General features: G+C 40.3%; 1 protein-coding gene across 1 annotated transcript in view; it reads right to left on the reverse strand.

The window, feature by feature from the left end:
* LOC124002508 (inositol 1,4,5-trisphosphate receptor type 2-like) overlaps nt 1-14364 on the reverse strand; it is a 173865-nt gene that overhangs the window by 92262 nt on the left and 67239 nt on the right. The window contains 8 exon segments of the mRNA XM_046309958.1: nt 2646-2754; nt 3063-3205; nt 5134-5315; nt 5689-5809; nt 6015-6143; nt 12923-13048; nt 13451-13702; nt 14111-14311. Coding sequence (XP_046165914.1) covers nt 2646-2754; nt 3063-3205; nt 5134-5315; nt 5689-5809; nt 6015-6143; nt 12923-13048; nt 13451-13702; nt 14111-14311 — 1263 coding nt within the window.

Here is a 14364-nt window from a genome sequence, read left to right on the forward strand (position 1 = left end):
GAAGACAGTGAATGTTGGAGTGGCCGAGTTACAGTTTTGACTTAAATCTGCTTGAAAATATATGGCAAGACCTGAAAATAGTTGTCTTGCAATGATCAATAACCAATTTGACAAAGCATGAAGAATTTTGAAAATAATAATGGGCCACTTCATACAATCCAGGTGTGCAGAGCTCTTAAGACTTACCCAGAAAGACTGCTGTAATTGCTGCCAAAGGTGATTGTAACATGTATTGACTCAAGGGTGGGAATACCTATGTAATCTAGATATTTTTCTGTATTTCATTTTCAATAAATTTGCAAACATTTTTGAAAACATGTTTTCAATGTCATGGGATATCAATTTAATCCACGTTGAATTCAAACTGTAAAATGTGGAATAATTCAAGGGGTATGAATACTTTCTGAAGGAACTATAGTATTCATTTTCTATATCTGTGACCATATTGTCCAGGAGTTTCTAGTGGATAGACATATGGTTCAGGAGAAACTAATGAACTAATTAAAAAAAGCATCTAATCAACAATCACTATTTTCAATTAACTCTGCACCTCTTCCAACTCAACTATTTACTTTTTTCACAACTGCCACCAGTTTTTACTTTTCTTTTGTTTACATATCTATTTGACTAAGTGTGTAAATAAAAAAATATATTTTTTTAGTATAATGTTTATAGCTTTGTCATAAAACATGTTGTAAATGATTTATTTTATTATTTTATATATTGTACATGTGATAAGCAATGTTCGGTGTAAATTTTGTGCGCGTCCGAGCACTTCTTCATATTCAAACCTATAGCCAGAGGGTTTATGTTCATATTCACACCTATAGCCAGAGGGTTTATGTTCATATTCAAACCTATACCCAGAGGGTTTATGTTCATATTCAAACCTATACCCAGAGGGTTTATGTTCATATTCAAACCTATACCCAGAGGGTTTATGTTCATATTCAAACCTATACCCAGAGGGTTTATTTTCATATTCAAACCTATAGCCAGAAGGTTTATTTTCATATTCAAAGCTATAGCCAGAGGGTTTATGTTCATATTCAAACCTATACCCAGAGGGTTTATGTTCATATTCAAACCTATACCCAGAGGGTTTATGTTCATATTCAAACCTATACCCAGAGGGTTTATGTTCATATTCACACCTATACCCAGAGGGTTTATGTTCATATTCACACCTATACCCAGAGGGTTTATGTTCATATTCAAACCTATACCCAGAGGGTTTATGTTCATATTCAAACCTATACCCAGAGGGTTTATGTTCATATTCAAACCTATACCCAGAGGGTTTATGTTCATATTCAAACCTATACCCAGAGGGTTTATGTTCATATTCAAACCTATACCCAGAGGGTTTATTTTCATATTCAAACCTATACCCAGAGGGTTTATTTTCATATTCAAAGCTATAGCCAGAGGGTTTATTTTCATATTCAAAGCTATAGCCAGAAGGTTTATTTTCATATTCAAACCTATAGCTAGAGGGTTTATGTTCATATTCACACCTATAGCCAGAGGGTTTATGTTCATATTCAAACCTATAGCTAGAGGGTTTATTTTCATATTCAAACCTATAGCCAGAGGGGTAGCCTAGATTGTCTAACTATCTGTTTGGTAATAATAATAATAATAATACCATTTTATTATGTAAAGTGTTTTCTCGCATCAAAACACAATATAAGTAAAACAAATGTTTTAAGGTCAAGTTCTTCATCATGTAAAAACATTTTTTTAAAGTCTCGAGCAATGTAGGCCTGCATTGAACACCACATATAGGCTACTGTAGGCTATATCACATAAAATAAAAGCTATTTCCATGCAAAAATATTATGAGATTTGCTCTCTAGACACGCCACCACACTCTAGGCACATGACACAATGTATACAATACCTCTGCAGTACAGTGTGTGTGTGTGTGCGCGCATTCCAGTAGAGGCTCCTCAGAGGAAGGATACTAATCCTATGCAGTGAAAAATGTAAAAAAAAATAAGTTATCCTTTTTAGATAAAACTATTTGTTCCATTGGTTTCGTTGGTAGGCCTACATTATGCTCCAAAAGCCACAAGGCCTATTAGCTACCGTCTTAAACTGTCAGGGTAAAGCCTCAGTGTTCACTGTAAACACACACCGGAAGTTGCTAAAAATTATCACAATGTTCAAGTTTCCACTCACAAGACCTAACATTTGCTCAGTACCCCAAAGAAGGGGGAGGGAACCGAAAGAATTACAAACACCTGTGACAATCTGAAATACCCAAAAAGGTCCCTAGATGTCATATTATAAAATCCCCCCCCAAAATGTGAAAGTTACCAAAGTTTGGTTAAGTTTACTGATTAACTTAGAAAGTTTCCAGTAATATACCCTCCTCTTGTTGTCTTGTACATCCCTAAACACCCTGTATGTAACACACCCTTGTCATCATGTCCTGTACATCCCTAAATACCCCGTATGTAACACACCCTTGTCATCATGTCCTGTACATCCCTAAACACCCTGTATGTAACACACCCTTGTCATCATGTCCTGTACATCCCTAAATACCCTGTACGTAACACACCCTTGTCATCATGTCCTGTACATCCCTAAATACCCTGTACCTATCACACCCTTGACATGTCTGGTTCAATACTCACAGGCTCATCAAAGACCTCCTTCTTGTCCAGCATCTCTCGGAGTGTCTGCAGGATCTTAATGCACAGCTTTTCCTCCTTGTCCATCAGCTTCTTGGTGTGTTTGATCAGTCTGAATGACAAAGGGAAGAGTACAAACGAAACATCAGTACCATGGCTTTAAGCCATCTAAGCATACCAACGGACGTGTGACCTTTGACTGGAAGTTTGTGAGGACAGAAAATACTAAACAAAACCCTTTTTTGGGAAACATTTAGGAAAAGTCAGAAGTCGAAAGTAAAACACAAAGAAGAACAATGGACGGCCAAATGCAAACTTGGCACTGGTGTAAACGCTCAAGAAATGCAGCCCATAGATCATGTTTGTGATGGTGTCTGAGATCAGTGTTTGTGACTGCATCTGTACCTCTGCCACACTCACTTGGACATGAAGGCCCCGCTCTCACAGCGCAGTCTGGCAGCCTCTGGGAACAGCAGCTCAGGGCTGTGTAGTACATCCACCAACACAGAGAACTCAGCCTGCACCATAGGACTGAACTGTTCCTCTAGACACGCCACCACACCCTGGACACATGACACAATGGATACAATACCTCTGCAGTGCAGTGCAGTGCAGTGCAGTGCAGTGTGTGTGTGTGTGTGTGTATTCCAGGGGAGGCTCCTCAGAGGAAGGGGAGGATAATAATCCTAATCCTAATCCTATGCATTGAAATATTTAAAAAATAAGTGTATCCTTTTTTAAATAACACCTTACTAAATATATTTATATGTCACCAAATAACTGATTAAAACACACTGTTTTGTAATGAAGGTCTACAAGTAGACTCAACAGCACCACCTAGAGTAGTTTTTACCTTCTTAGTTTACCTTTTACTTACGCAGCTAATTCAGTTAATTTGCCTACTCAACAACCTGACTCAAACAGAAGAATGCTATTTACAGTGCCTTTGGAAAGTATTCGGACCCTTTGACTTCTTCCACATTTTGTTAGATTACAGCCTTATTCATCTTTACCTCGATCCTGACTAGTCTCCCAATCCTTGCAGCTGAAAAACATCTCAACAGCATGATGCTGCCACCACCATGCTTCACCGTAGGGATGGTGCCAGTTTTCCTCCAGAAGTGACACTTGTCATTCAGGCCAAAGAGTTCAATCTTGGTTTCATCAGACCAGACAATCTTGTTTCTCATAGTCAGAGTCTTTTGGTGCCTTTTGGCAAACTCCAAACAGCCTGTCATGTGCCTTTTACTGAGGAATGGCTTCTGTCTGGCCACTCTACCATAAAGTCCTGATTGTTGGAGTGCTGCAGAGATGGTTGACCGTCTGGAAGGTTCTGCTACCTCCACAGAGGAACTCTGGAGGTCTCAGAATAACCTTTGGGTTCTTGGTCACCTCCCTGAACAAGGCCCTTTTCCCCCGATTGATCAGTTTGGCCTGGCGGCCAGCTCTAGGAACAGTCTTGGTGGTTCAAAACTTATTCAATTTAAGAATGATGGAGGCTACGGTGTTCTTGGTGACCTTCAATGCTGCAGTCATTTTTTGGTACCCTTCCAGATCTGTGCATCGACACAATCCTGTCTCGGAGCTCTACGGACAATTCCTTTGATTTAATGGCTTGGATTTTGCTCTGACAGGCACTGTCAACTGTGGGACCTTATATAGACAGGTGTGTGCCTTTCCAAATAATTTCCAGTCAATTGAATTTACCACAGGTGGACTCCAATTCAGTTGTAGAAACATCTCAAGGATGATCAATGGAAACAGGATGCACCTTCGCTCAATTTAAGTCTCATAGTAAAGGGTCTGAATACTTATGTAAACAGGTATCTGTATCAGTTTTTATTATGAATAAATGAGCAAAAATGTCTATAAACCTGTTTTCGCTTTGTCATTATGGGGTATTGTGTGTAGATTGCTGAGTTTAAAAAAAATTATAAGGCTGTAACATAACAAAATGTGGAAAAAGTCAAGGGGTTTGAATACTTTTCAAAGGCACTGTATGTTAGCTTGCTGGCTAAGGCTAACCAACACTGCAACTCTTCCAAGTCAAGGTAAGCTTTCATTTTAGAAATGAATTGGCACCGGACCTGCCGGTGTAACTGCTACAATTTTTGCTGTACACTGTACTGCGTGATTGTACACATGGTAAGAGTGTGCAAGGCGGTTCTGAATATTTCACTGTCTCCTTGATTACTCCAATTTGTCTCTCGACTTTCATTTTTAAGCTAGGTTGTATAGCAACCTCATGATGGGTATTATATAGGGCAATTTCGAGTATGATGTAGTAGCCTAAACCTATGGATGTTACATTGACCTGGGTGAATGGAAAATGAATGACAGTCATCCAATATGCTGTAATAGAAATGAGGCCATTGTCATAAATATACAATACACCGCCCCCCCTAATCTTGAACGGCAAGAACCGCCAGTGGCATATTCATGTATATTTGTGGGAGTGCATATTTCTGTGTGTGTGTGTGTGTGAGATCACCTGCAGCTTCTCGATGATGCTCTTGTAGTCAGGCACTCCCAGAATCTCCTTGCGGACCCGGGTGCGTGCTGAGGTCCTCCAGTCCTTTACGGCACGCTCCACCCTGTAGGTGTGGGCCTTCAGAGACAGAGTGTTCACCTGGCTGTCCAGATCCACCGGGATGGCTATGGCACGCGCCTTAGCTGGAGAGACAGGGTGGGGACCTTATAACTAGGAACTGAAGGAGCCTCAAAGTTGGAGTGCTGATATCGGTTTATCCTTGTAGACCATATCGAATACTCTGAATCGCTTTCTGAAGATGGGCCCATATCTCTCCCAGACACACACATTCACACAAGCTGACATGACACCCAATCAACCAACAGAGAAAGGCATTGGCATACTTTCTGTATTGTCTGCATACACAGTGGCGGCAAACTAACATGTACAGGGCTTATTGGGTGAGATTTAAATACTTGCAATGTCTCCCTGTCATTATAGAAATCATTGATGTTTCCAGTCTACAAACCTTAGTCAAGGCCTGTCAAAGTGCAATCATTGGGCTGTGAGACTCACCCACGTCAGACAGTGTTTTGATGCAGCCCTCGATGTTGTTCTTCTGGGCCGAGCTGATCCAGGTGCAGTTATAAATCCTGAAGGAGGACTGGAGCAGCTGGATGAAGATGGGCTGGTGGGTCTGACACAGAAGAGAGGGAGGATAAACATTCACTAAAACACTCCATAAACAAACACTTCAATGGCACTCAAAAATGTTGTGCCAGCACCTACCAGATGGATAAGCATTTGCCTCAAGTGCCTGAACTGACTGAATTGAAACACGAATGGCCTGAGGAAGGTATTTAAATACCCATGTACAAGTTTAACCTCTCTCCCAGGAATACCTGCAGGTTGGAGTTGTTGACAGGGAACTGGGAGCTAAAGAAGCCCTTGACGATGGCCATCACCGTCTCCGTCACGTACCTCTCCAGGGGAATGTTGGCATGGTTACGGTCCGTGGTGCTGTTGCACACCTAAAACCATTGAGGAGAGGGGAATGTCTGTCTGTCACTCAGGAGTGAGGGGGGAAGAGACTGACCTAGGGTATCTCTCATTTTGTAGTTGTAATATTTCATATGACAAACAAAAACATACATAGACAAAAACAACTTAACATACATACTTACAAACATACTCTACACATCCACAAACATTAACGACATGACAATTGCTCAGACACACGTTCCCACAGTATCCACAACGTTGTTTCTACTGCTTGTAAGACTTTGCCCCATATGACGTAAAATTGTATGTTGTTTTTGTCTGTAGACAGATTTTTTTCCCATATTTAAATAACACATTTGATTCTTCCATTGTCTTAGCTAGCCTACCGCACATCCAATGTCTCGAAATATTCAGAAAGACGGATTAAAAGTAAACTTGCATTGTAAATCTTATTAGACAGCTTTTTAACACTGCCCATAATTTTGGGAATTTATAGTACTCCAAGAAGGAATGAATTCCTGAGTCATTGTTAGTTTTACACTTAAGACATGACTGCCATTGTGCTGTAGAATGTGTGAAATTGGTCTCTTGTATAATAAAATCTATACATTACTTTATACAGGATTAAGCTTACATTTTCGGTATTTGTAATTTTGTTCATTATGTTCCAACACTCCCTCCACCGTTTGTCAATACCAGTTATTTTTAAGTCTTGGTTCCAATAGATTGGACAGGCTCTCTGCAAGGTTTTGTATACATCTTACCTATCATATGACTAACTATCTTCTTCCGACTTAAATGGGATTCTCTCAACATCGCTCCGATGTCAAAAAGCTTTCAGGTCAACATTTATAAAAAACTTTCATATTTGAAAATATCTACATTGGTCATTGCTTTCTAATTCGGGTCAAGGAAATTATTTGATTTCCTATTACCCACATCATTTTTGGTTTCTATGCCTTTAGTTTGTGGGCCAATTTATCTGTGAATTCTGAAAAGACTGTTCCATAGGGGTGTGTTTTTATGGAGTGATATTGGTTCTTGAAGAATCCGTTTAATTTTCTTCCATGTTGTTCTAATGTTCTTAATTATGAAGTTGTTAATGTTCTTTGCTCCATCCTTTGAAAACAGACACATGAAAAGATTGCACCTCTTCATTATGTAGCATGCACCTCTTCATTATGTAGCATGCACCTCTTCATTATGTAGCATGCACCTCTTCATTATGTAGCATGCACCTCTTCATTATGTACCCATTGTTCCTCTTTACTGCATTTAACTATACATCGCAAGTAAAAGCCTTGGGTGGCGAGTTGATACAATTCCAAATTCCACGTTTAAGAACGTCTTCGGTGGGGTAATTCTACCTGTAAGGCTTATGGGGAGATTGTTTCATTTAATTAGATCTGCTTTCATGTTGTTGATTAATGGGATAAAGTTATTGGTTATCACTTATTAAGCATCCTAAGTATTTCATATTTTTTTGTGGTCCACTTAAAGCAGGGTTTGTCAACTAGGTTCAGTATCAGGCCAAATTTTTATTGAGCTAATAGTCGGTGGGGCAGAACATAATTAGTATATAATATTTGCACAAATAATTGGCCAACACTACAAATTGAACAACATGTTTAACACATCCAATTAGTAGGCTTCATAATAAATTCAGTGACAATTACATAATTTCTATCTGATTACGCTCATAAAATCACCATGTCTCCATAAAGATGGCGCCGAAGAGGATGGCTGACGTTTTACATGCTCCTAACCAATTGTGCTATTTTGTTGTTTTTTGCGTACTTATTTTTAAAACTTATTTTGTAAAAAATGTTGCTGCTACCGTCTCTCTTATGACGAAAAATGACTTCTGGACAACAGAACAGCGATTACTCACCACGAACTGGAAGACAAAACATCAAACAGGCAAGCATCAATACAGGATTAAGATTGAATACTACTACACCAGCTCTGATGCTCGTCAGATGTGGCAGGGCTGCCAGGTACGCAAGCCTACCAGACAAGCTAAATGCCTTTAACGCTCGCTTCGAGACAAGCAATACTGAAGCATGCACAAGAGCACCAGCTGTTATGGATGACTGTGTGATAACGCTCTCCGTAGTCCATGTGAGCAAGACCTTTAAACATTCACAAATCCGCAGGGTCAGATGGACTACCAGGACGAGTGTGCTATTCTACTCAAAGCACGCGCGGACCAACTGGCAAGTGTCTTCACTGTCACTCATCCTCACCCTGTCTGAGTCTGTAATACCAACATGTTTCAAGCAGACCACCATAGTCCCTGTGTCCAAGGAAGCGAAGGTAACCTGTCTAAATGATTACCGCCCAGTAGCATTCACGTCGATAGCCATGAAGTGCTTTGAAAGGCTGGTCGGCTCACATCAACAGCATCCTCCCGGATATCCTAGACCCACTCCAACTCGCATACCGACCCAACAGATCCATAGATTACACAATCTCAATCACACTTCACACTGCCCTTTCCCACCTGGATAAAATGAATAACTATGTGATAATGCTGTTCATTGACTACAGCTCAGTCTTCCACACCATAATGCACATGAAGCTCATCACTAAGCTAAAGACCCTGGGACTAAACACCTCCTTCTGCAACTGGATCCTGTACTTCCTGACGGGCTAACCCCAAGTGGTAAGGGTAGGCAACAAAACGTCTGCCACACTGATCCTCAACACTGGGGCCACTCAGGGGTGTGTACTTAGTCCCCTCCTGTACTCCCTGTTCACCTACGATTGCGTTGCCAAACATGACTCCAACACCATCATTAAGTTTGCTGACGACACAACAGTGATCACCGACAACGTTGAGACAGCCTATAGGGAGGAGGAGGTGAGAGAACTGGCAGTGTGGTGCCAGGACAACAACCTCTCCCTCAATGTGAGCAAGACAAAGGAGCTAATCGTGGACTAGAGGAAAAGGTGGGCCGAACAGTCCCCCATTAACAACATTTTGTATATTGCTCTGTGTGTTGATTGGTGGGGAAAAACAGGTCTATGTAGTCTACTGTAGCCTACACTACTTTTTAACATCAACATTCGTTCAGAACAATTAGCTTGATAGCAAGAGAAAATGTCGCCCTAAAAAAGTATCAAAAGGTGGATTATTAAAATCGAAGAATGTACAGAGATGTGTTCATCTTACCATCGTTTTTCCAATGCCAAGCCAGTGTGTTTAATTAGCAATGATATCGTTTCTGTTTACAAATAACTACATCTCCAAAGTATTTTTGAATCTAAGCATGGAACTTTCAAAGTGGCCTTCATTCCCCAGACAGAGGCCTGACGCCAAAACATTGACGTGTTAACTGCAATCTACACACACAGCTTTTTTGGCTGACATATTCTGTCACTTATACTGGATAAATCTCCAGTTACAAGGATGAGGGAAAACAGCTGTGGATATGGTGGAAAAACTTGAGGCCTTTACTAGGAAGCTTGAGTTGTTTGATTTGAACTTGTCATCTGGAAGGCTACTGCACTTCAGCACATCAGGGATGCTGAATTCTTGCGTGCATTTTGGAAAGACTTACAACTGCAAGTCCTCATTTTCCTCTATGAATGCAATATAGACTCATGACAGGAACCGGCTTCCACATAAGTCAATCGAGGACTGCATGCGCATCAACATCACACCAATGTCACGTGACATCCACAAGGTCGTGTCCGAGGGGAAATGTAACTTTTCCCATTGAGTAAGTCACTTACTGGTCTATATGACTATATTTAGTAAGTATTAACATTATTGTGAGTGCTTATGCATGGATATTTAGGTCTCAAGCTGACAATATTTTCTGTTTGTCCTGTCGTTAAAGGAGTGGAAAATTGTTTTATGTAGGATGCTACATTTTTGGCCAGTCACAATAGTAAGTAGGCCTAACAACTACAAACATCCCCTTCTATCTGGCCACAAATCATTTATTGTAAAAGATACTGTTAAGCCTTATAACTGGCTGAGGAAGGCCAAGTTATTTGATATAGGCCTAGGCTCTGAAGAAATATTCTCCAATTAAGCCCTCTTGCTTTTTGTAAATTAAAATTAAGATTATTGTTGAAATGAATTACTCGACTGGTGTATGTTCTCCATCTCTTGCTCTGCAACACTTGCATAACAAGGTACATATTTTTTCAGCACCAGGTGGTGTTGACCTCCGATTGATTGCGGTGCGGTTGCAGTTTTACGTTTCACCACCACAAAATGGTTTGCTGCCCGCTTTAATAGTTGACCGTGTCCTGCATTTTCTCTCCTCATGAATTAAGTTCAAATGTAACTTTTGCATTATTAAGGGAGGGTAACTTCATTCTTAGGACAATGCATTTGGGTGTTTTTGCATCTCGGGTCCGAGATTTCTTATTATATGCAGTACCAGTCAAAAATGTGGATACACCTACTCATTCCGAGGTTATTTATTTAGACTATTATTTTCAACATAGTAGAATAATAGTGAAAACATCAAAACTATGAAATAGTACATATGAAGTCATGTAGTAACCAAAAAACTGTTTAACAAACCAAAATATATTTTATATTTGCAGACGATCTATTTGACCAAGAAGGAGAGTGATTGAGTACTGCATGGTTAAGAGAATGCCAAGAGTGTGCAAAGCTGTCATCAAGGCAAAGGGTGGCTACTTTGAAGAATCTAAAATATATTTTCATTTGATTAACACTTTTTTGATTACTACATGATTCAATGTGTTATTTCATAGTTTTAATGTCTTCACTATTATTCTACAATGTAGAAAATAGTAGAAAGAAAAACCTTGAATGAGTAGGTGTCCAAATATATATATTATTTTATTTTAAATATTCATAATTAATTTGGGGGGCCAAATAATATTGCTGGTTGGCAGAATTGGCACGCTGGCCGCCAGTTGGTGAACCCTGACTTAAAGGATTGATGTAGATCATGAGTTATTCTGTTTCATATTGCCATCATTTCAGTTTTTTCCACGTTATTTTAATATCCTGAGATTTTAGAGTACTCTGAAAATATTTTTAACAAGGGGGCATTGACTTTTACATCTTAGTTAGGTATATAAAAGAGATAATCTGCAAATAAGTTTAGTTGACCAATAATGATAACTGTTACGTTTGGGTCCTGTCTAATTATTTCTACAAGCGGTTCAGGAGGGAGGAGAGAGGATATCCCTGATAATGTATTTGTGTATATTTTTGCTTTAGGACATTTATATAATATGTATTATTTCAGCTGGAAAGTTTAATGAATTTTAAAGTTTTGAATAGCAAAGGTCATTCAACACGGTCAAAAGCTTTTTTGGCATCAATAATAAACGAGGTGGAAGGTGTGTTCCACAGCACACTAGCGAGAGCCCTGGTAGAAATGTGTTCAACATCCACTGAAGTAGCTAGCAAGTTTACTAGACAGCTACAGTAGTTGCCGTGGTAACCAAACAAACAGACTTGCTAGTTTTACCAAACCAAACCATCAGTACTAGCTTGCCATTATGAAAATCGAAATCAACAATGCCATAATGTTTTAAAATTTGACTTTTGCTTTCAAAAGCAGCATAAACATAGAACATATAAGAATGAACTATAGCCATTGAATTCTACCGTGCAAATATACCATGTGTTATTTAAGCAATAAGGCCTGAGGGGGTGTGGTATATGGCCATATATCACAAACACCCGAGGGGCCTTATTGCTATTATAAACTGGTTACCAATGTACAGGGAAAATACATATTTTGTCATACGGTCTGATATGCCACAGCTGTCAGCCAATCAGCATTCAGGGATCAAACCAACCCAGTTTATAAAGAGAAATAATGCACACTCTAGAATGCCCTTCAAGCCAATCAGAAACAGGTATTCAACAATGCCATGGTATAAGGATAAATCTGCATCTAGTTTTTAACATATTGTATTATACTGAAACATGTTCTTGTATTTGTTTCTAAGTGTCCATGCTAAATAAACCCTGTTTGATTAATATTTATCAAGTCTGGTAAGACTTTTGCCATTCTGTTGCTTAGGAGTTTTGCTATTTTATTGTCGTAATTGATTACATTTATGGGTTTGTAATATCTGCAGGGGACTCTCCAGATTTTTCTGGTTTTAATATATCTGAAATGACAGTTCAATACATGGAACTCGGAATCCCTAAATTGAGTGACGCGTGTTGTCATTTGAGTAAATAAGGGCGGTACTTTGTCCCAGAATATCAAATAAAACGGTAAGAAAGCAATCGATCCCTGGTGCTTTTCTCTGGGTGAAGATTTTTACAAGTGTCTAACATTTCTTTTTGGGTGATTTCCATTTTTAGCCTGGTGTATATCTCAATAGTCTAAAGAACTTCTCTTCTCCTTTCCCTCACTCTACACTGAACTGGACTGGGGAAAGGCCCATTCCCTGAAGGGACCCACCATGTTGAATTCACTTACACTGAGTCTACAAAACATTAAGGACAGCTGCTGTTACCATGACACAGACTAACCAGGTGAATACAGGTGAAAGCTAAAAAACCCTTATTGATGTCACTTGTTAAATCTACTTCAAATCAGTGTAGATGAAGGGGAGAAGACAAGTTAAAGAAGGATTTGTAAGCCTCGAGACAACTTGTCTACAGTATGTTGTGCCATTCAGAGGATAAATGGACAAAACAAAAGATTTAAGTGCCTTTGAATGGGGTATGGTGGAGATGGTAGTAGTAGTAGGGTACCAGGAAAAAGCTTTCGCCACCTTATAAAGTCCATGCCACGAGGCTATTCTGAGGGGGGTAGTGCTATGAGGAGGACCTTAGTGAGGACGTTACCCGTGCCATGTCCACCAGGAAGTTCTCAAAGAGCTTCCAGATGTGGTGGCTGGTGTAGATCTCCTTCATCTCCACCTCAGTGTCCACGTAGCAGTGGTTTACAAAGTTCACGTAGGCCGTCTTCACCTGGGGAGGGAGGGCCAATAGAAACCATGCATTTAGATGATTGGAAGGTGTGAAAGATTACACTGAGGTGAATGAACGCTAGGCTATATCAAAGCTGGCTGTTCTGGAATCAAATGTTATGCATCTGTATGCAAACAATGGATGCATGCCAATTGTATATAATGGAATATTATATTGCTTTTACTTTCCCTCATCTGCACTGATGCAAAACAGCTGAACAGATTAACTCCAATTCACAGTACACGCATATACCAAGCGTCATGCCACTCTTACCTATCCTCTGTATCCTCAGATTAGTGCAGATGAAGTTGAATACAAGGGTAGAAAATCACACACTACTGAATCACACCCCAGCACCAAATGACAAAGCCTCTCAATATGACCCCACCCCTTCCCCTGTACCTCAGAGATGCAGTCTTCGTGGGTGACCACTTTGACAATGTCGTCGAGGGGCAGCAGGGAGTTACATTTCAGCTCGGTGTATACGTTCTTGCCCTCGGTGCAGACAGCGAGGAGCTCTACCAGAGTGTTGTGGTAGGCCAGGGCGCCGCCCTCGTCCCTACGCTCCATCTCGCAGCACATCATCTGGAACAACACCGGGAAGGAGGAGCGGTCGTTGTAGAACACCAGCACGTCCTCGCCACCGTTCACCAGCTGGGGGTCGGATGGACAGAAAATCAGACAGACGAGTGGAGGTTAGACAGGGAATACCTTATCACTAGTGGGGATAACCAATAGTGATAATTCAATATGATATTAAAATGAGCAAGACAAAGCGTGATATTGGTTAATTATTCCAGTTAAACTAAACTGAGACTTAACGTGCAATGACTTCCTGTAACGCCCTCAACCAAGATTCCAACCAAGGTCTATGGGCAAATAAATAAATTCATCCACAAGGTATTCTCTAAAAGTAGTCACATTTTAAGTCTCTCGTGTTTCAAACATCTCTAGCAAGCCCTGGCTAGTTTGGAGATAGTGGTAGTGGAAACCATGCTATTGTGGAGTCTCCACAGCCTTATAAAGATAGCATCATCATCATCATCATCATCCCTCGCCCACCTCGGTCATGACCTTGTCCTGGCACTTTTTCACGTACTTCCCGTCGGCCTTGACGATGGTCAGGAGGAACTTGAGGTACTGGACGTGTCGGCCGTGCGTCTCGATGCAGTGGACAAAATGGTGGACCACGCGGTCGCTGATCTCGTTGCACAGGTGGAAGTTGTTCATGAAGATGTGGCGCATGGTCTCAGCCTCCAGGAGCTGGAGAGAGGGAGAAGATGTGCACAGAGAATTCACATTCATTGACATATGGA

The sequence above is a fragment of the Oncorhynchus gorbuscha genome, linkage group LG02 (assembly GCF_021184085.1).
Source record: "Oncorhynchus gorbuscha isolate QuinsamMale2020 ecotype Even-year linkage group LG02, OgorEven_v1.0, whole genome shotgun sequence".
Classification (NCBI taxonomy): domain Eukaryota; kingdom Metazoa; phylum Chordata; class Actinopteri; order Salmoniformes; family Salmonidae; genus Oncorhynchus; species Oncorhynchus gorbuscha.